This window comes from Mustela erminea, chromosome 21 (genome assembly GCF_009829155.1).
Source record: "Mustela erminea isolate mMusErm1 chromosome 21, mMusErm1.Pri, whole genome shotgun sequence".
In the NCBI taxonomy this organism is placed as follows: Eukaryota; Metazoa; Chordata; class Mammalia; order Carnivora; family Mustelidae; genus Mustela; species Mustela erminea.
The window spans coordinates 22,853,351-22,875,192 of record NC_045634.1 but is presented as its reverse complement, the minus strand read 5'-3'; the positions used below and the strand labels follow the sequence as shown (position 1 = coordinate 22,875,192).

The 21,842-nt window shown below is 37.7% G+C and overlaps 1 protein-coding gene across 1 annotated transcript in view; it reads right to left on the bottom strand.

Annotated features, from left to right (window-relative positions):
- TNKS (tankyrase) overlaps positions 1-21,680 on the bottom strand; it is a 205,573-nt gene extending 183,893 nt beyond the window's left edge. The window contains exon 1 of the mRNA XM_032329297.1: positions 20,944-21,680. Within this exon, the coding sequence (XP_032185188.1) occupies positions 20,944-21,616 (673 nt within the window). The 5' untranslated portion in view covers positions 21,617-21,680. The remainder of the gene's footprint in view (positions 1-20,943) is intronic.
- Positions 21,681-21,842: the final 162 nt, after the last annotated feature.

Sequence of the window (21,842 nt, the reverse complement as noted above, 5' to 3'; positions counted from 1 at the left end):
TTGTTTAATAGTTTAACTTCAAAGAAAGTCTAAAATACCAAGTAGCGCAGTGTCAATCCCCCTTGTTTCTCTTAAAAAATTATCCTGGCTACTATTGCTTTTTGATGTTCAATGGAATTATCTTTAAGTTCCACAAAGAAATGTGCTAGAAAATAAGTTTTTAAAGCTCATTGGTTAGAATTAATTCTATAAAGCTGACAAATTTACGATACTGAGTCTTCTAATCCATGGAAATGATATACCATGTATCATGTATATCCACGTATATCATATACATACCTCTCCTCACATTCAGAGCTTTCATTTTGTGTTGTTTCCTCATTAGTATCTCACACATATTTGTCTAGGATTTGGGGGTATTTTAAGGTTTTTGTTGTTGTTGTTTTTTCATCCTGGGACAGAGAGGGCAGTGGTACATTAGGGGCAGTCAATAAAACCAGATCACACAGAGCCTTTGAGTCATGAGGAGTCTGGATCCGAGCAGGAAGGAGTCTGTCAGCCAAGATTTATCTGCCAGCTAATGTGACCAGAGGCAGTAACGGCAGAAAGAGGTCAGTAGACAGGCAAGAGCCAGATCGTGTAGAGCCTTTATCAGTGAGGAACACACCCAGCTACAAATAATGATATACTTCATTTGTGAAACCTCAAAAAAAAAAAAAAAAAAGGGGGAGAGTCTCCACATATCTCACTAAACTTGCCCGGTCAGAGGCAATTCAGTCTCATATAGAAGTTTAACAAGAGCTTTTAAACATTCTTCCACTCTGGCATGCTTAGAGCATGCATAAGCTATCTTCTCCTTATTTGTTCCTCATGGTCACAAGAGAGTGTTATACATATTCAGGTTCCCACAAAAGAAAGAAGAGGGAAAGGGGAGAAGAAAAAGGCTTTCTCATAGTCTTTATTTTTAAGGAAGCCTCTCTAAGATATTTTCATTTATATCTCATTAGTCAAAAATGAGTCATCTGTCCAGCTCCCCTAAGTCTGGAAAGTCAATTTTTTTTTTTTTTTAAACTGGGCACACGCAGCCTTCTACAAAATCTAAGATCTGTTATTGAAGATAAAGGAGAAAATGAACTTTTGGGTGAATAACCAACAGTATCTGTCCCAGCTTTCTAAGTCGTGGGTAAGAAGTTTGGATTTTAAGTATGTTGGAAGTCCATTATGAGAGAAATTACTTGATTGTATTTAAGTCTTAAAAGGATTATCGGTTGGCTATGTGAAAAACAGAATGGAGAGGGTCACTGGCAAAATCAGAGAAACAGGCTAAGAAAAACCTGCCACAGTCTGGGCAAGAATTGATGGTGGATTGGAATAGACAGCAGCAGTATAGATGGGTCAAAAGGAAAGACAACAAAGACTGGCTCCCAGGCTTCTAGCCTGAGCAACTCGGTTTATGGAGGCGCCGTTTGGAGAAGGGTTCAGGCAAGCAGGTAGCAATAAAAAGTTCACCCAGATGAAACTGTTCTTCTCTACTAAACTAAGTAATGTGAACTTATTTTGTAAACTGCAGCACTTGCTTTCCCCTAAACAGTGTGAGAAAGAACTGCATTATTTTATATATTCTAAGAAATTTTAAAATATACTATGTGGAAATCATTGTGCTGATTCTGTGAGGAAAACCTAAATTCTTAACACAAAGCCTTGCCTTAATATGTCACCAGTTAGACCCCAAGACCTGTCCTGTACTGCCCACCTACTTGTACTGACTAACCTTTGTCTCACATTTTTCCTTAAGCATTTCCTTCTGGCTTACCTCTTTTTTTTTTTTTTTTTAAGATTTTATTTATTTGACAGAGATCACAAGCCGGCAGAGAGAGAGGAAGGGAAGCAGGCTCCCTGCTGAGCAGAGAGCCCAACTCGGGAGGGTGGGGGCGGGGGCCGGGGCCTTGATCCCAGGACCCCGAAATCATTACCGGAGCAGAGCTGAAGGCAGAGGCTTTACTCCACCGAGCCACCCAGGCACTCCTCTGGCTTACCTCTTAACTCAGACAAATGAAACCCAAAACCACCTCTCAGATGATGGCAACTACCCAGAGGACCCAAATCCCTGATATGCGCCTATTCTGATGGACTGTGGAGTGACCCCTGGATGAGAGGAAATTACCTTCATCTCATTATAATACTAAAATCTCCACCCAAGGAAGAGCCTCAGCCTTACATACATGTAACGTATGCGTACGAATGTTTCCTTAAGGTATATGCTTAACCTTATACAACCTCCACATATCTGACAAGGCTTTCCTATCTAAACATTCATCCTAACCCTAAACAAAAGGTACCCACTCACCCTCTCCGGGAGTCCCAGCTTTGGAATCTATTCCACATGATCTCCTTATTTGCTGCAAATGAAGTTTTTCTCTGTGCAACATCTCACCTGATATAATTTCTGTGACTCACCATGGGGTAAACTCACGTTGGTTCCATTAAAAGTATACTTAACTGTTTTCCTTATTCTAATGTTAGAGTTTAAATTAAGGCCATTCAAAAACGTTTCAATATCAAATGTAAGGTCATCTGGCATCTCTTCACCAAGTCCAAGTTTAGAGATAGAAAACTGTTTCACTTATGTTCAGCATTTCTTTTTTTTTTTTTTTTTAAGATTTTTATTTATTTATTTGACAGACAGAGATCACAAGTAGGCAGAGAGGCAGGCAGAGAGAAAGGAGGAAGCAGGCTCCCCGCTGAACAGAGAGCCCGATGCGGGGCTCGATCCCAGGACACTGGGATCATGACCCCAGCCGAAGGCAGAGGCTTTAAACCACTGAGCCACCCAGGCGCCCCCAATAGTTCTTTTTTTTAAAATTTTATTTATTTATTTGACAGAGAGAGACACAGTAAGAAAGGGGGGTGGGTGAGAGAGGGAGAAGCAGGCTTCCTGTTGAACAGGGAGCCTGATGTGGGTGGGGCTCAATCCCAGGACCCTAGGATCATGACCTGAGCGGAAGGCAGACCCCTAATGAATGAGCCACCCAGGTGCCCCTATGTTCAATATTTTAAACCTACTAAAATTAAAGCTTCCAAGGAACAACCCTGACCAATATTAAATCTTGTAACTAACAACTGTGATTTCTAAAACATAATAAACATGAGAAACCTAAGGTGTTTGGAGTATTTTAAAATGATCTTATTATTTATGGTAACAAAGTTATAGCCTAAAGATATTTTTTACCTAATTAGACTGTCAACAAAAGCAACAACCACAGTATATCATTTCAACTATGAAATCCATTGACCTACACTTATATACTCAATGAAAAAATTTATATTACATCTCCCATATTTATTTATTTTAATTTTTTTCCTTAAGGGTAGAAAGATCTAATTATACCCAAAAGATACTCAAAGTAAGAGCAAAATAAGTTTGAGAATATTTAGGAAATAACTCATGAACTCTCACATATATCACTGTTTTTCTTATTATCAAAGGAAACCACAAAAGCTAAGCTGTGATGGATAAAAAGGTACTTAATAACAGATGTAAATTGTTCATTATTCTGTCTAAAAACATTAGAAAAAATTAGACTGTAAAACAGAAGAAGAACCTACTTACTTTCTTCAGCATTATCAACCTGCTATTTCTAAAATAACAATTTAGAAAACAAACTACAGAATGACTTCAATGTCAATGAAGTTCCATGTTTTTCATCTGTCAAAGGAAGCATCTCACCAATTAATTTTTCCACTTTGTAGAAACTGATTTAGAAAAGCATTTATGGTTAGATAAAATAGTATTAATTAGCAAGTATAGTCAAGAATGTATTTGATATTCTTGGTTCTTGACATTTTGGTTCCCTAAACCCAAGTGAGAAGCAGAAAGGAAGAGATAAATCTCAGATTCCAACCTAAACAACAACAACAAAACAGTTTAAGAAATCATCCCTTGAGGAAGAAAAAGAAAATATTTAAGTATCGCTGTGAGAAGAAACATCAGCTTAAGAGATAGATCAGGTATCCTGGACAGAGGAGAAGCAAGAGGAAAATGTCCTAATTGTGTCCTTTTACTCCTCAACACAGTCACATGCCACTGTGGAATATAAAGCAGTATTTCCAGCCCAGTTCTAGCCAACAGAAAAGGAGTAACACCAAGGTAAAATAGTAGAACTTAGTTGAGGTGGGAAGGAAAGTAGAGGTAGACTCCTAATTAGGCAATACACTGAAGGTGACAACACTGTGAAAAGATAAGAGTGAGAGAAATTGTGTGCAACCAGGGCGGAATTGAGCAAAAATTCCCACCTAGAGCCTCTCTACCCTGAGGTATGTCCCTATTTACCTCAAAACACCTGGAGGACCAAAACAGAACACAGGCTTTCACAACCCCTAAACCTGACCCCTATCAAACTCATTCTCCCATAACAATGCAATACTGGCCCAACTGTTGGTTTTAAGGCAATGTAAGCTCACAGTGGAAAATAACATGTGCAAGCACCATGAAAGAACAATAAACAATAAACTAAAAGCAGAATTAATAGACCAAAACAAAAACAAAAAAAAAGACGTTTAAAACTGGCAAATTAAATGCTTCAAGAGAAAATAATGGAGAATACTGAAAGCATGACATGAGAACAAAAATCATTCAGGTAAAACCAACTGGAAATATTGTCATGAAAAATGTAAGTGGAAAACTAAAATATATAATGAATTGATTGAATAGTAATGAAATAAAGAATAAATTCTCATTAAAAAAAAAAAAAAGAAGGTTGAAGAACTGGCCCAGTAAGTATCTGATAAGGATAAAGCGAAGGAGGAAAGGTAGAGGATGGGAAGATAAGATTTATACATACATAGAAATAATGACAGAACTTCTTATAATTAAAGGAAAATGTAAAGTTTCAGATTAATAAGAGCTCATAAAGCACTCAACAGAATGGATGGACATGTTATGTGCAATCTGGCAATATTAAAGGCAATGAAATTTCTAAACCTTTCAGCAAGAAAAGACAAACTTTTTGACTTCAGATTAAAGTCAACCTTCTTTATTTTAAGGAAAAGCATTTTGATGCTTAATTTCATATACAGCCAGTTTTTCATTTACATGAAAGAGTAAAATTAATCTCAGATATGTAAAATCTCAAAGCTGAACACAAAAAGATACTAGTTGAAAGTGATTTCATCAAAATACTTCAGCATGATGAAAAATGGATTTAGGGATGGGTGTGTGTGTGTGTGTGTGTGTGTGTGTGTGTATCTCCAGGAACACTGAACAATGAACATTCCAGCAAATAATTGCAACATGTAGGTTGTTACAAAGAGCACACAGCCATATAAACTTAACTAAGCCGGGGGTAGGAAAGCGTCCCCAATGAAGTGATATCCTGAGCTAAATTCTACAGAGTAAGTAGTTAAGCAGAAAAAAGGACTGGAATAAATGTCCCAAGGAGGACAAGATAGAGTATATCCAAAGCTCAAGAGGTGAGAAATGTTTTATACATTCAAGTACCTAAAATAAGTTCAGAATGGTTCGGAGAGGTAGTAATAAAGAGTAATAAAGATTCTGAAACAGACAACAACATGGAATCAACTAATTTTCTACCACAAAAATCATGGAGAAGCAGGATCATCCTTCAAAACCAAAGTATCAGAATTAAAAATCCTTTAAATTCTGTATGTCAGGGGGTCAGACTATGACTGTTCCCTATCAAAGCAGCATAATTTAAAATTTCTGCAATGCAAATTTAGGTATCAGAAAACTGCAAAATGTATCTGTATATACAACACTGTTAGAAGACAGACAGAAAAGCTAAGGACTCCTGAAATTCCACTGAGTTTTTAGTCTACTTCCATTTATTTCAATATATTATTGCAGAAAATACTTTCACTATAAAAGTAGAAACAGAAAGGTCAAATACAGCACAATGAATTAATCAAACAGTTAATGAGGACTCAAAGAAAAAGAAGCAAAATGTGCCCTAATGAATACCTCTGCTTTCAACTATAATTAAGAGACTTCATCTTCATTTTTATTTTAATGGTTGTACTTATTATACAATAAAGGGCTCAAGGAAACTGGCTACCTGCTTAGGAAAAAAAAAAAAAACCCAAAACTTAAAATCCTTACTTCTTAGTATATAGCAAAATAAATTCAAAACAGATTAAGGTACAAAATAAGAAAATGAAGCCATAAAAAAACTGAGGTGGACATTTGCATGATTTCAGAATGGAAATACCTTTTTAAACGTAAAATTGAAGAAAACAAACAAAAAAATTTAGGGGCGCCTGGGTGGCTCAGTGGGTTAAGCCGCTGCCTTCGGCTCAGGTCATGATCTCAGGGTCCTGGAATCAAGCCCTGCATCGGGCTCTCTGCTTAGCAGGGAGCCTGCTTCCTCCTCTCTTTCTGCCTGCCTCTCTGCCTGCTTGTGATCTCTGTCAAATTAATAAATAAAATCTTAAAAAAAAAAAAATTAAAGGCAACAGGTTTGAAAAGTTGGAAATAAAATTAAAAAACAAACCAGGAAAATATATGCAATGATAAGAAAAACATCAAAAGGTTAAAAAAAAAAGTGTAAGGGAAGAAAACAATTCACTAAAAAAGAAATACAAATTATTTAAAAAAGTAAAACCAGGTACTCCAGATATAATCAAAGAAATGCATATTAAAACATGAACTGTTTTTTTAATCAAAAAGTTAAGAAATATGTTTTAAATGATGATGTTCAGAAACGTACAAAAATGTTCAGAGGAGCAATATTCACAAAAACATGATCATCACCACTAGAACAGATACGTACCAGAATATTCAAACCATGGCATTCCTTCTAACAGTGAAAATGAACCAACTACAACTATACAAGAGAGAGGAGTCACGCACAATATAGTATATACTATCTAATATCATTCATACCAAGTTCAAAAGTAAACAAAACTAATCTATGAGTGGTAGAGGGGTAGTGACTCAATGACACATGACAGGGGTTTTACCTGGTGTTGTCAAGGGTATGTTAGTAATATAAATTAGTAGAACCTTTTAGTAAAGTAAATTTCGTAACACATGTATCTATGTACAAAAACTCTCTAGGAATATATGTATAGCATTGTCTTAAAAACTTGCAGTTAGGGGCACTGGGTGGCTCAGTGGGTTAAAGCTTCTGCCTTCGGCTCAGGTCATGATCTCAGGGTCCTGGGATCGAGCCCTTCATCAGGCCCTCTGCTCAGCAGGGAGCCTGCTTCCTCCCTCTCTCTCTGCCTGCCTCTCTGCCTACTTGTGATCTCTGTCAAGTAAATAAATAAAATCTTAAAAAAAAAAAATTTAAAAAAAAAAAAATTTCAGTGATCACCCTTTCAGTTCACTACCTAGACTCAAACTTCCTAGACTCAAAACCCAAACAACCATGAAACTACAATTTCTTGAATACCAAGCCAGGTTTTTCTCAGAGGTAATAACTACGTAATAGGCTCTTAAATAGTCACTGAGTCACAATTGTCAAAATACTTCCTAAAACATAAAAGATTTTACAAATATTAGATGTTCTTAATATCACTAGATTTAGGAGGGTTTTTTTTTGTTGTTGTTTTGTTTTTTAAAGATTTTATTTTTTTATTTGACAGACAGAGATCACAAGTAGGCAGAGAGGCAGCCAAAGAGAGGAGGAAGCAGGCTCCCCCTGAGCAGAGAGCCCGATGCTCCATCCCAAGACACTGGGATCACGACCTGAGCCGAAGGTAGAGGCTCTAACCCACTGAGCCACCCAGGCGCCCCTAGATTTGGGAGTTTTAATCCATGTTACACATATCCTCAAAGAGTGATTCTCAACTCTGCATGTGAGAATCACCAGAGGAGATTTGTAAAAAGCAAAAGCCTTGCTCCTACTTCTGGGATTTGACTTAACTGGTCTAGAGTTAAAAATCACTACTCACAAAGTGAACATCAACATCAGCATTACATTAGACTTGTTAAAAATGCAAATTCTCAGACTCTACTCCAGACCAACTCAATGAGAAATTTTGGGAGTGTGGTCTTAGCAATCTGTTTCAACAAGCCCTTGGGGTGATTCTGATTGCAGTTTAAGAACCATATAGCTCTAGTGCCTCTAGATGTTTGTAATCCTCTGAAAATTACATGTAAAATTTGCTGTTCATCTTTCTTGGGAGAATGTTCATGCCTTTCATCAGATTCTCAAAAAAGAGTGTTAACAAAATTAAGAACCACTTACATAAGCTCAGCAGCTTTCAGAGTGTGGTGGGTACGTCTGGAGGTCCCTGAGACTTTTCTGGGAGTCTGAAAAGTCAAAACTATTTACAAAATAATACTAAGACCATTTTGAATTTTTTGATACCAACACACTGATACTACACCATTTTGTAACATCATATGCCGGTCATCTGGAAGATGTACTTATGGTGCTCTTGGTGATACAATGGTGATGGCAAGTGAAACTGCTGACATCTTGGCTTGAACCAAGACAGTGGCACCAAACTATACTAATAGTCATTGTATTCTTTACCACCAGGTCCTCACAGTTTAAAAAAGGGGAGGGGGCGGGGGGCAGCCAGTTTCACTTAAAAATGTCATGAAAATATAAATATTAATTTTATTAAACTCAACCCTAGAGTACACAACCTTTTTAATATTCTTGTGACAAAATGAGAAACACACATTAATCACTTGTAGATACCAAAATACGGTGGTCTTGAGGAACAATACTTATGCAACTGCTTGAGCTCTGTTTGACTTGTGTATCTGGCAGTCTCCTGAGAATGAACAAAGTGAGCCTGACACTTCAAGGAAAACACTGTATCTGGCTCCATCACTTAAGAGCTTTGTGACCTTGGAAAAGACATAATTCTCTGAGTCTCAGTTGCTTCATTTTTAAAAACAAAAACAAAGGGCGCCTGGGTGGCTCAGTGGGTTAAGCCGCTGCCTTCGGCTCAGGTCATGATCTCAGGGTCCTGGGATCGAGGCCCGCATCGGGCTCTCTGCTCAGCAGGGAGCCTGCTTCCCTCTCTCTCTCTCTGCCTGCCTCTCCATCTACTTGTGATTTCTCTCTGTCAAATAAATAAATAAAATCTTTAAAACAAAAACAAAAACAAAATCTACCTTGTATGGTTGCTGCTGTATGGAACAAATAAAATTACACAGGGAAAGCACAAAAGTCACTCCCAGACAATTCTTACTATTTCTATTAGTTTTTCTACTATTATTTAGTAATATCAAAACTATGTTCATTCATGTATGTGCCAACAGAGCAGTGAAAGCACTTTAATGACAAAGGACTGGCCTAATATACAAGGATTATTATTTATACATTTAAGAAAGAAGATGAGAAATCAGAAGCATTAACTTACAAAGTTCACTTGCTCAAATATTTATAAAGCACATACTAGAAGCGATTCAATGAATTAAACACTGAACTGCTGTTATTACATACTACAAATTTATCTGCTTTTGTAAGATTCTAATAGGGTAACAATTATACTTCACTACTGTTAAATTTGTGGGTATTTTGGGGGAGGAGGGCAACCAAGTTTTTGATAACTTGCTACCAATTTTTATATTAGTCCAAAACTTTTTTGTTTCCCCCAAATAAGAGTATCTTCCTACAAAGAGGAAAAGCATAGGCTGACATCTCTTCTCAAGACATTAGTGGGGAAAAATAGCTAAAATGTATTCATTTATTCACTAGCTGTAATCCCAGGTCATTTCTTCTTAAAAAAGAAAAAAAGAGTCGTCAACATGAGAACAACGTGAGCTTTTGGACAGGGAGAACTGCACATCTTACTAACAAGATGGATGAGAACATCAAAATGGTCTCCACGGCTGGTGAATATAACAGAACGAAGGCATCCGATCTTTTTGGTGTCTAGTTATAGCATTATAACTGGGCATCAACTGGGCATACCCTAGCTTTTCAAAAGCATTACAACTGGGTACATAGGTTATTTTTACACTGTAATTGATGACACAGGACTTTAGCTTTAAGAATTTTTGGTCGATCAGTAAATGCAGTTTATAGTTAATACAAATCATCTACCAAATGCCTCTTCACTTTTTAAAAAAATACATCTACCATATAAGAAAGAAGTTGCAAGTCAAACAAACAAAAAAAGCAGCGATCACCAACCATTAGTGTACTTTCTGTTACATCAAGAAGACATAGAAGAGAGAAAAGTTTACTTCATTTTTTCTCTTTTTTTTCCCACAATTAGAAAGCACACTAGTTTAAACTGAATAGTGAGCTGACACACTCCAAAAAAAAGGGGGGGGGATATTGGGGTGGGATTTAAACTCACAGTTCTAATTCTTTCCACAGATAACTGAACAAACAGGCAAAACAAGTTTCCAGTTGACAAAGAACCCAGCAACTCACTGTAAGGAAAAGCAATCTCAGACATCTAATGAAGCCTTAAAAGGAAAACCCAGCAAGCGCACAAAACCAAAAACTCCTACCTTTTCTCAGTTACTCAAAAAATGATTTTTGGAAAACAACCCTCAAAATTATCCCGAGTACCTCAACTTTAATGGAAATCCCATGATCATAGCTACATCAGACCTTCCTGGGTATTTCTATCAGAGAAATAAACATAAGTCGAAGTAACTTTAAGGACCTTGATATGTGGGAAAAAATAAGAATTTAAGAGACACTGATCTCTTCGACTGCATCTACTGCATATTTTACAGGGAACCACCCAAAAGATTTCTTTGTTGTGAAGCAAAAGGAGGCTATTAAAGACATTCAAGAACAAGCTAGTCTTGTGCAACTGATCACAAGACTCATGACAATGTTTATTCCTTTCCAAAACATAGCACTACTATGTATTTTCTTAGCATCAGTTACATTCCTTGATTATTTCTTCTCCTGAGATCTAAGCTTAAGATCCCATTTTTAAACTTATGCATGCTCATAACGTGGCCCCTGATGATACTCCTTCTATCTTCCAGGTGTATTTCTTTTCCCCTTTTAACTGCCAAAGAATCACTTGAGGTCTGGAAAGAATGAACACCTAGCTGTGATCTATACAGCTCCTTTGGAAAGAACGGGATGCCCCAAGGGAAAAGAAAAGACAGAAGAGTAGACAAAACTTGTCAAAAAATCTACATAAATAGACTATATAAAAAAGCCCTTAACATAATATCTCTGGTAAATGTTCCTAAAAAGTGGTACAGAGGCTATATAAGCTGAGATATAAAATGGTGATATTTCATTATTTAAATACTACTACTCCAGGGACGCCTGGGTGGCTCAGTTGGTTAAGCGACTGCCTTCGGCTCAGGTCATGATCCCGGAGTCCCGGGATCGAGTCCCACATCGGGCTCCCAGCTCCATGGGGAGTCTGCTTCTCCCTCTGACCTTCTCCCCTCTCATGCTCTCTCTCTCTCAAAAAAAAAAAAAAAAAAAAAAAAAAAAAAAAAAATTCTTATAAATACTACTACTCCAAGACATGAACCTTATAGAGACTTCATCTATCCTAGATAAGACTTGTATGTCCAACATGAGAAAAAGGGGAGTTAATGCTCAACATTTCAGACCTCTATTTTTATTCTTGATATTATTTATTAATTTCTATAAAAATGAGCCATGGAAAAAAATTGAGGTGAAATCCCATGCAGAGTTTTTAATAAGAATAATTTGAGCAGATTAACATCCCTACAGACAATGCACACCAGAAGAAAACACTTTCAAATTTATGACCTACTACTTCAATACTGGCTAAAAGGCAACATGAAAATGATGCGACATACGAAAAAGTAGCATATATCTGAATTAAAAATAAGTTGACAGAACTCAGAAAATAGTTCAAAATTTTTTAAAGATAATTTCAGAAGTAAAAACCAAACAAGAAGGAAAATAAAAGGGAAAAAAATACCCCAGAGAATAAAAATACCCCAGTGAATGCCTTATAATGGCAATCAGCAAACTCCAACGCTTGCACCAAATATGGCTGTCACTTGCTTTTATAAAAATAATGCTTTACTGGAGCAAATCACGCCCATTCATTTATGTATTGTCTATGAATACTTTCATGACACAAAAGCAGAGCTGAGTAGTTGAAACAACTGAAACAGAGACCACACAAGGCACAGAGCCTAAAATATTTACTGTCCAGTCACTTATAGAATAAGTTTCCCAACTCTTGCCTTAAGAAAAATGGCAGATAAAAGGAGAACTTTTTTTTTTTTAAACGAAAGAAAAAAAAAATGAGATATATATATTTTTTTAAAGGATTCAAGAGTATGTGACAGGGACGCCTGGGTGGCTTAGTGGGTTAAAACCTCTGTCTTCGGCTCAGGTCATGATCCCAGGGTCCTGGGATCAAGCCCCTCATGGGGCTCTCTGCTCAGTGGGGAGCCTGTCCCCCCCTCCCCCGCCTGACTCTCTGCCTACTTGTGATCTCTGTCAAATAAATAAATAAAATCTTTAAAAAAAAAAAAGAGTATATGACAGTTCCCAGGGCTTGGGGTAAAGTGGGAATGAGCAGTTAGTGTTTAAATGGACACAAGAGTTTATATTTGAGATGATGAAAAGTTCTGGAAATGGACAGTGGTGATGGTTGTACAACACTGTGAATGTACTTACTGACAATGAACTAACACTTAAAAATGGTTAAAATGGTAAATTTTATATTATGTATTCTTTTACCATATACACACACAGAGCAAGTGGCAAATTTAGTGAAAGGTAAAGTTCCAATATACATAAAAAGAAAAAAAAGCCCAAAAACTAAAAACTAAAATTCAAAAAAACTTTTCTAAAATACAAGATCTGGAGCAATGTAAAAAAACACAACATATATCTGAGAAAATCTACTTAGAGAAACTAAGACTAAGATAAATTCTGTTAGAATATGTTGATGTTGTGCAGGAGGAAAAAATCCTTGGGACATAAAGAAAATCAGATTACCATCAGACTTTCAACATTAGCAGCTTTTACCAGGAAAAAATGGGATAATTTTTTAAATACTCGGGAAAGAAAAAAAGAACCAAAAATTTTATATACAGTCAAACTGACTTCCTAGAATAAGGCAACAGCTTTTACTGGCATTAAAAAAATTTCAGGTTGGGGCACCTGAGTGGCTCAGTGGTTTAAACCCTCTGCCATCAGCTCAGGTCAAGATCCCAGGGTCCTGGGATCTCTCTCTCTCTGCCTGCCTCTCTGCCTACTTGTGATCTCTGTCTGTCAAATAAATAAATAAAATCTCTTAAAAAAAAAAAAATCTTCAGGCATTGCTGTTTCCAGGACACCTTCCTGAGTAAGCTCCAGCGAAGAAGTGACAGACTACCAAAAAAAACTAGAGACATCAATACTAGGACTAGCAGTGAGCATTTGCAACAGATATGGCTAGAATTGTAGCTATAAATAATGATTTCTTATCTATTGCTATATAACAAACTATTCCAAAATCTATGGCTCAAAATAACAACTACTACTTATTATTCTGATGATACAATCGTCTGGAGGCTTGATGAGGCTGGAATACCCAAGCTTCACTCACTCAGCTGGCAGTGGGTTCTGGGGGAAAGGCACAAGCCTTACTTCTGCATGGTCCTTCTAAAAGCATGGTGGCTGGGTTCAAGAAAGTTCCCAATGCATGAAAGTGAAAACTTAAGATCTCTGAAGGCTCAGGTGTTACACGCAAAACTGCCACATTCCATTCATCCTGGCAAATCACAAAACCAACTCAAATACAGGTGGAAGGAAAAAGCCTCCACCTTTTGATAAGTGATACAGTATACGTATACATAAAGAGGAAGAATATGTGGTAGTCATCTCTGGGGACTATCTATCACACATTTACTTGTAGAACTAAAACTAAATGAAATTTATAAGAGAAAAACAAAGTAAATGTGCAATATAGTTACTAAGATGACTCCCAGTGACCTCCATCTCCCATTATATATGCCCTAGTGTAATCTTCTCCCTTTTAATACAGGCTGGTCGTACTGATTAACCTCTAGCTAACAGAATACTACAAAAGTTGATGAGGGAATACTTGTAATATTACATTTTAAAAAGACTCTAGCTTCCATCTTGCTTGATCTCTTTTGTTCTCTCACTTGCTGGCTCTGAAAGAAGCCAAATGTCATGTTGGGAGCTGCTCTATGGAACTGAAAGACCGCAGTCCAACAACCGCCAATGAAATAAATCCTGTTAACAATCACATGAACAGTTTGTTAGGAGATTCTGCCCTCGTCAAGCCTTCAGATAAGACCACAAGCCCAACCCACATTTTGACTGAAGTCAAATGAGAGATCTTGAGCCAGAAGACATAGCTAAGTCATGCCCAGATTGCTGACCCACACCTGGAATCCTGACCCAAAGCAACTATGAAATAATAAATGTTCATTACCTTAAGCTCTTATGTTTTGGGGTACTTCAAAAACAGCAACAAGCAACTAATACAGTAAAGTCAAAATAAGTAGAAAGGAGGAAATAATTAAGAGAACAAACAATGGACAAAATTAACACAGCTGAAAGTTGGAACTATGAAAAAATCAGTAGAACTGATAAACACTCTGGCTAGTCTAATCAAAGAAAACACAAATTATCAGTATGAAAAATAATAAAGGAGTCTGTCTCATTAGCTTTTAGAGACAATATAACAATAATAAAACAGAATGCTATAAGCATACCTATGCAAACAAATTCAACAACTCAGACAAAATTCCTTGAAAAATATAACTCACCAAAATTGAGGGATAATAACTGAGTATCTTAGCCATCTACCTATTAAAGAAATTAAATTCAGTATCAAAAATCTTCCCACAAAGAAAACTATGGTTTAGTTAGTTTCATTGGGGGATTCTACCAAATATTTAAGGAAAATGATGGCAAGTGTCCAAAAAAATCATTCAGAATAAAAAGAAATAAACACTTCCAAATACACTTTATTTGGAAGGTAGCATAACCCTAATGCCAAAACCTGACAAAGGTATTACAAAAACAAAAACAAAAACAAAAAAGATAAGAAAATTACAAACCAATATTTCTCATAAACTTAGATCTAAGCAAAAATCTTTAACAGAACTTAGCAAACAAAATCTAGGAATATATAAAAAGGAATAGACATCATGACCAAATAGTGTCTACCCCAAAAATGCAAGGTTGACTTAACATTTCATAAATGCAATGTAATATATTAAAAGAATGAAAGAATAAAGGAGAAAGCCCATATGGTTATCTCAAAATATGCAGAAAAGGCATTTGATAAAATTCAACACCATTTTATGATAAACCCACTCAACAAACCAGAAATGAAAGAGAGCTTCTTCTATTTGATAGAAGGATACTTATGAAAAACTTAAAGCTAACATCATACTTAATGGTGAAATACTGTTGTTCCCCTAAGAGTTGGAACAAGACAAAGATATCCACCCTCATCACTTTTTTAAACATTATCAAAAAGAACAAATATGGGGCGCCTGGGTGGCTCAGTGGGTTAAGCCGCTGCCTTCGGCTCAGGTCATGGTCTCAGGATCCTGGGATCGAGTCCCGCATCAGGCTCTGTGCTCAGCAGGGAGCCTGCTTCCTCCTCCTCTCTCTCTTCTCTCTCTCTGCCTGCCTCTCTGCCTACTTGTGATCTCTCTCTGTCAAATAAACAAATAAAATCTTTAAAAAAAAAAAAAAGAACAAATATGTCATAACTGCCTCTATTTGAAGATACGATTCTTTAATAAAATCCTAAAGAATCTACAAAAGAACTATTAGAAATAATAATTTTCTTTTAAAAATTAGAATTAAAAAAAATCTCATGAAAGGCTCCCCACACTAGAATTTATGAAAACTGCTGAGAGAAAATAAATGGTTAAATAATGGTCATGGATTGGAAGACTCGATATTCTTAAGATGTCAATTTTTCCCAAACCAACCTATAGATTCAACATAACCCCAATTATCAGCTCAGCATGCCATGCTGTAGAACTGGCAATGTGATGTTAAAATTTCAATGAAAGTTAACAGACCTAGGAAATCCAAAGCATCTTGAAAAAGCTGAGCTAAGTTGGAACATTCACACTATCAACTTCAAAACTAACTATAAAGCTTCAGTTACCCAGGCAATGTAATTCTGACATAAAAACAGATAGATAGGTAAGACAGATACAAAGTCTGGATATAGACCCCCACTTATACAAACATCTGATTCTTGACAATGGAAAAAAAGCAATCCAATAGGGGAAAAAACCTCTTCAAGAAATGGTCCTAAAAAAAAAACACACAAAAACAAAACTGGATAGCCACACAGATAAATAAACAAACAAACCAACCAACCAACTACCTCAACCCAAGCTCAAAGATAACAATAAACATAAGGGTGATCACAAACCTAAATGTAAATGCTAAAACCATACAGTTTTTAGTAAGAAACATATTTTTGTTACTTGGGAACAGGTAAAAGTTCTTATCCAGGTCACAGGTCACAGGAAATAATAACTATAAAATAAATATATAAATGACATATATTTAATAAATTTAAATTTAAAAACATCTGTTCAAAAGACCTATTAAAAATGGATCAACACAACATGTATAACGTGTAGCTAGCAAAGGACTCCTAAAACTCAACAATAAAAAGATAAACCCAATAAAAGTAAACTTTATCCAATTTAAAAAAGACAAAACTTCATAAAAGATACATAAACGGCAACTGAACACATGAAAAAGTCTTCAACATTAGACTTCAGGGAAATGCAAAATAAAATCAAAATGAGATGCCACACATTCCCACCAGAAGGGTTAAAACTGAAACACTTAAGAACAGGAAATGGTGAGTAGAACTCTCATATATTGTTAATGAGAATGTAAAATGGTACATCCACTTTGGGAAGTTTCTTACAAAACTGAGTACTTACCTACCCTGAGCCCCAGCAGTTTCAATACTAGGTATTTGCACAAGAGAAAGAAAATCTATGTCCACAAAAAAAAATTTTTACAGGAATGTTCACAGCAGCTTTATTCACAATAGCTCAAAACTGGAAATAGCCTAAAAGTTCATCAATAGGAGAAGGGATAAACCAGGTGTAGCACATTTACATAATGACATATTACCCAACAGGGAAAAGGAGCTACTGATAACAACATCAAAAACATTAACTGAGCCAAATAAATCTTGCAGAAAAAGTGTAAGTATCATATAATTATATTTGGAATTACGGAATTATATAATTCCATTTATATGAACTTCTAAAACAGGCAACTCGTAATCTAGAGTGGACAAAAAGAACAGTGTTTGTATCTGGGACAGGGACTTAGGAAAATGGCAGGAGGAAACTTTCTGAGGTGATGACGCCTTTCTATAAGGGTCTGAGTTGCACAGGTGCTTGCATCTGTCAAAACTCAACAAATGCACAAATAAGATTTGTATAGACTTTACACTAAAAGACAAATTTGTGAACAAACACTGAACTCTAGATAATAACGTGCATATACTGGTGTTGTCAGGGGAAGCTGCACAGGTGCTTGAAATATGAGCAGGGACATGTTCAAAATATTAGACAGACTAATGGATAGAGGAATATACAAGCAGATGGATATGTAACAGAAATTATACAGTATTTTAATTTACGCAAACACTCCTCTGTTGACCAGTTTGCTTGTTACCAACTTCTACATAGTATCTTACAAACAGCTATTTTGTTCTTTAAATCATTTGCTCCAAAGAATATCATTAACTGTAAGAGAAACTTAGCACACCTTTCTAACTAAAAGTTCAATGTAACTTTTGTTTTAAAGGGTACCTTAAACAAAGCACAAGGTTTTAAGAAAAGACTAGAAAAAAAAAAAAACTGAGAAGACATTTAAAAGCTAATACCTTTTACCAAATTAGAGCCTCTACCCCGAGCCTGGGCATTTGCTAGAAAGTGCAATCCACGAGCTTGCTCTGCAGACCATGTTAAGTACAAAATAGATTCCCACGCCACGGCTGAAGCACTCTGACTGTTTTCTTAGCTACGGATGCGTTTAGAGGACACAGTGCTATTTGTGTCTGTTTTTCAGGTGTAGGAACTTCATTTGTACAGTGGTGAAGAAAAAAAAGACAAGCATGGTCATGCTAAAAAGTCTGAAGAGTCCGGAATGACTTGGGCAAAGTTTAAATAGTTCCATGTGTGTTGTTGTAATACCATTCAAGTCAAAAGAAAGCATAAAACTGTCATACCTATTTTGCTAGATTTGATACTGAAGAGCCTCATTTTACATATCCTAATCTTTATGTTAATTAACTACCTAGGAAGCCTATTTCAAAATTTCATCAAATTAAAGTGAGTACCATGAAACCTTGGAATTCAACATTTTGTTAAAGCCATTAAAAAAAAAAAAAAAAGCGATCTCATGAATACATACTGGTCCCTGTGACAAAAATATGTATGTCACTACTCGGAACTAAACTTAAAAGAGAATACCACTCTAAATTGATACTTTTTATAAAGCTTTGACTGCTGTCCTTACAACGACAGAAAACCAGGATCAAGGGTCTCATCTATAGAAGAGAAAGTCAACTTTAAATTCCAGTCAACAATAAAAGCCTGGGTCCCTCAGATGTGGCCATCTTACGAAGGCATTAGAAATAGTTTGAGAATCTGCATCAACAATGGAAACTGAAGATTATGTCTCTAATTGCGGATAGAATGATTCCATTATTTTCTCTAAACCATATTTGAAACAAGTATTATCACAGTCCGAAATGGGATAGAAAAAATTCTTAATTCTGCTGCTGGAAAGAACTATAATATTTTTAAAAGTCGTAAGGATTTAAATATGACTTCACACCACTTCTGAGATTTTTTAAATGGTTTCATTTATTCTCTGGAACCATAAAATCATTGCTAAATGGAAATTAAGGCGTTAACATTCCTTCAATGAGATTGGAGAGATCGGACTCATCCTTTAAATCCCTACCCATCTAAAAAGACTTCCTTAAATGCTCAAAACCAGGACAAGAATCCCTATTACCCCTCCACAACGGTTTATTACAATAACTTCGGGTTACTAATGTGCTATTTTATTACTGCTGTTCTTCTTTAATCTTCCCTATTAGACTGTAAGCTCCATAAGGGCAAAGGTATCTGCCACACCAAAATTTTGTCAGTATTTAACATGTGACCTCTGACAAGTAACAAAACATTTGTGGAACAAATGAATTACAATTTCTAAACTTTTCCATCCTAGGGATTGTTCCAGTTTCCTCTTTTAAAACCACTTTTCCATGAAAATCCCATTACTCGCATTCTAACCAACTAAGAGTCAACTGAGAATTACTGTTAACTACTCATCCTACACACAGAAGACCAGATTTAACCAATTTGTTGTGCTATGCACACAAACATGAAAGTATCATAAAATGACTACAGAGTGCTACAATTTTATACCATGAAGAGTTTTACTATTTTTATGATTTCCACAAAACGAAAAAATTTATTTCTTAAAAAAAAAAAAAGTTCAGGAGCACCTGGGTGGCTCAATGGTTTGTTAAAGCCTCTGCCTTCAGCTCAGGTCATGATCCCAGGGTCCTGGGATCGAGCCCCGCATCGGGCTCTCTGCTCAGCAGGGAGCCTGCTTCCCCCTCTCTCTCTCTGCCTGCCTCTCTGCCTACTTGTGATCTCTGTCTGTCAAATAAATAAATAAAATCTTTAAAATCTTTAAAAAAAAAAGTTCAAAGTCAGTTTTCATAATTAAAACATCATTACAGGACTGTGGTTTACTGTCTGTCTGATAACATCTCTGCACACATAAACCTCTAAAACAGAATAAAAAGTAACTATTTGGCAAACAGGAAAAAGTTGATTTGGGAGACAAGCACCATTTTATGTGTGACTAAACCTAAATAAGTACATTATCACAGAAATAAATATCACTACCATCCGTTAATGATTATTTATAATGCAGTATGCTGAGGAATACAAGATTTGTGACATGTAGGGGTGCCTGGGTGGCTCAGTCAGTTAAGCGCCTGCCTTTGGCTCATGATCGCAGGATCTTGGGATCCAGTCTGACATTGGGCTCCTTGCTCAGAAGGGAGCCTGCTTCTCCCTCTGCCTGCTGCTCTGCCTACTTGTGCTCTCTGTCAAATAAATAAATAAAATCTTTTTAAAAAGATCTGTGACATGTGCTAAAATAGTCCAATTTGGAACAAGGTACGCGAAAGAAAACCTCAGTTGACTCATTATATCAGACTTAGACCTTTCATGTGACCTAAAGAAAAAAAATGGCTACTTCACCTAAAATATGCAACACTCGAGCAAATACCTAGTTACACGTGTGGGGTCCAGGAACCAGCATTTTTGGGGGGGAGAACCAATGGGTCAGATGGTTCTCACTAAGTCCTCACACAAACTTGTTATACCATTTTTTCCCCTGAGAAAACGGAGGCGATCTAGATAAGGTAAACTGTCAGAAAAGTAACAAATAGAAGTCCAGGACTTCAAAGCCTTTATTTCTTCTACCGTCGCATAATGTATCCAAATACTCTTCTCCAGCTGTTTCATATAGGCACATCTGAATCTACCCAGTTAAACTGTAAGCTCCTTGAGAAAGGGGGAAAGTTTCACAAATTTCATTTATGTCTTTCATTAGCTTAGCAAGACTACGATAGATCCTTAAACACTTGTTGAGTTAAACCTCTTTTGGTTTAGACTATTCTCCTGGGACATGCCCTTGTTGTAAAAACGAAAGAAACTAGCCAACAAATGACACAACTCTTAAGACAGCCCGATTCTAACTTTATTCCTTCACACTCGGAACTGAAAAAGTTTAAGTACACCCATATCCGGAGACTACCACTAAAGGAGTTTGGAAACGCAAATATCACTAAGCAAACACTAAGAACGGATTCACACGTTCCCCTACCACGCCCCCGTCATCCAGGCACTATCCTAAAGAAAGGAAACCTCTAGTCTTCCGGTGAGGTGTTGAAGAACCATAACCACGCCCCCATTCTAGTCCATCATAACTTGTTTTCTATCCCTACCCAGACCCCCGTCCCCAAGACCAAACCCCTGGATTAATAAAAGTCTCTGACCTGCAGCGAAGTGCAGGGGAGAAGACTTCCGGCCGGCCATGTCCTTAGCATTCACGTTTGCCGCGTCCACCAGCCTCTTTACCCGGGACACGTCCCCATTGCGACAGGCCTCCAACAGTTCCCGTAGGGCCCCGCTCACTGCTGGGACCCCTGGCCCAGGTCCCGCTGCCCCAGGCCCCAATGTTGCTGTGGTGCTAACTCCTGCCGCCTCGGGGCTCTCCGCCAAGCTCGATCCAGGGGAGGATGGAGAGGAAGATGAGGAAGAAGTCGGGGAAGAAGAGGACGACGGTGAATTGTTACTGCCACCGCCGGCTGGGTTGGGAGCGACCCCCACGGCAGATGAAGCGGAAACCGCCGGGGCCACGGGAGCGGCGGCGACGGTACAGATTGTGCTGGTGGTACTGCAACAGCTGGTACTGTCAACCGGGTCCGGGGATCGAGGCCTGTCGGGCGGATCCCGACTGCCATCCCCCTCCGGCAGCGCTAGGCCGTGCCGCGGGGAGGCGAAGGGGGCCAGGCCACCCGCCGTTGGGGAAGCTGGGGTGGTCCCCGGGGCCAGGCCGGGGCTGAGTGGGGGGGGAGGTGGTGGCGGCGGCGCCGAAGCCCCTGGGGCAGGCTGGAGCTGTTGTTGATGATGGTGGTGATGATGCTGAGAGCGACGCGACGCCGCCATCTTCGGACTCCCCCAGCACTGTCACTGCGGCAACGGCCCCACCGCCCGCCCTCACTTCCGACCGCTAGGCCAATTAGCATCCAGCGCACAGGAAATGATGCTAGGCGGAGTGGGAGGGGCCAAAGAGAAGGAGGGAAGTATTGGGAGCTCAAAGAACAACCACGGGAGGGGGCGTGGCTTTGTGCCTGAGGGGCGGGCTTTGTGACGCCTTGGCGGGCCGGCTGCG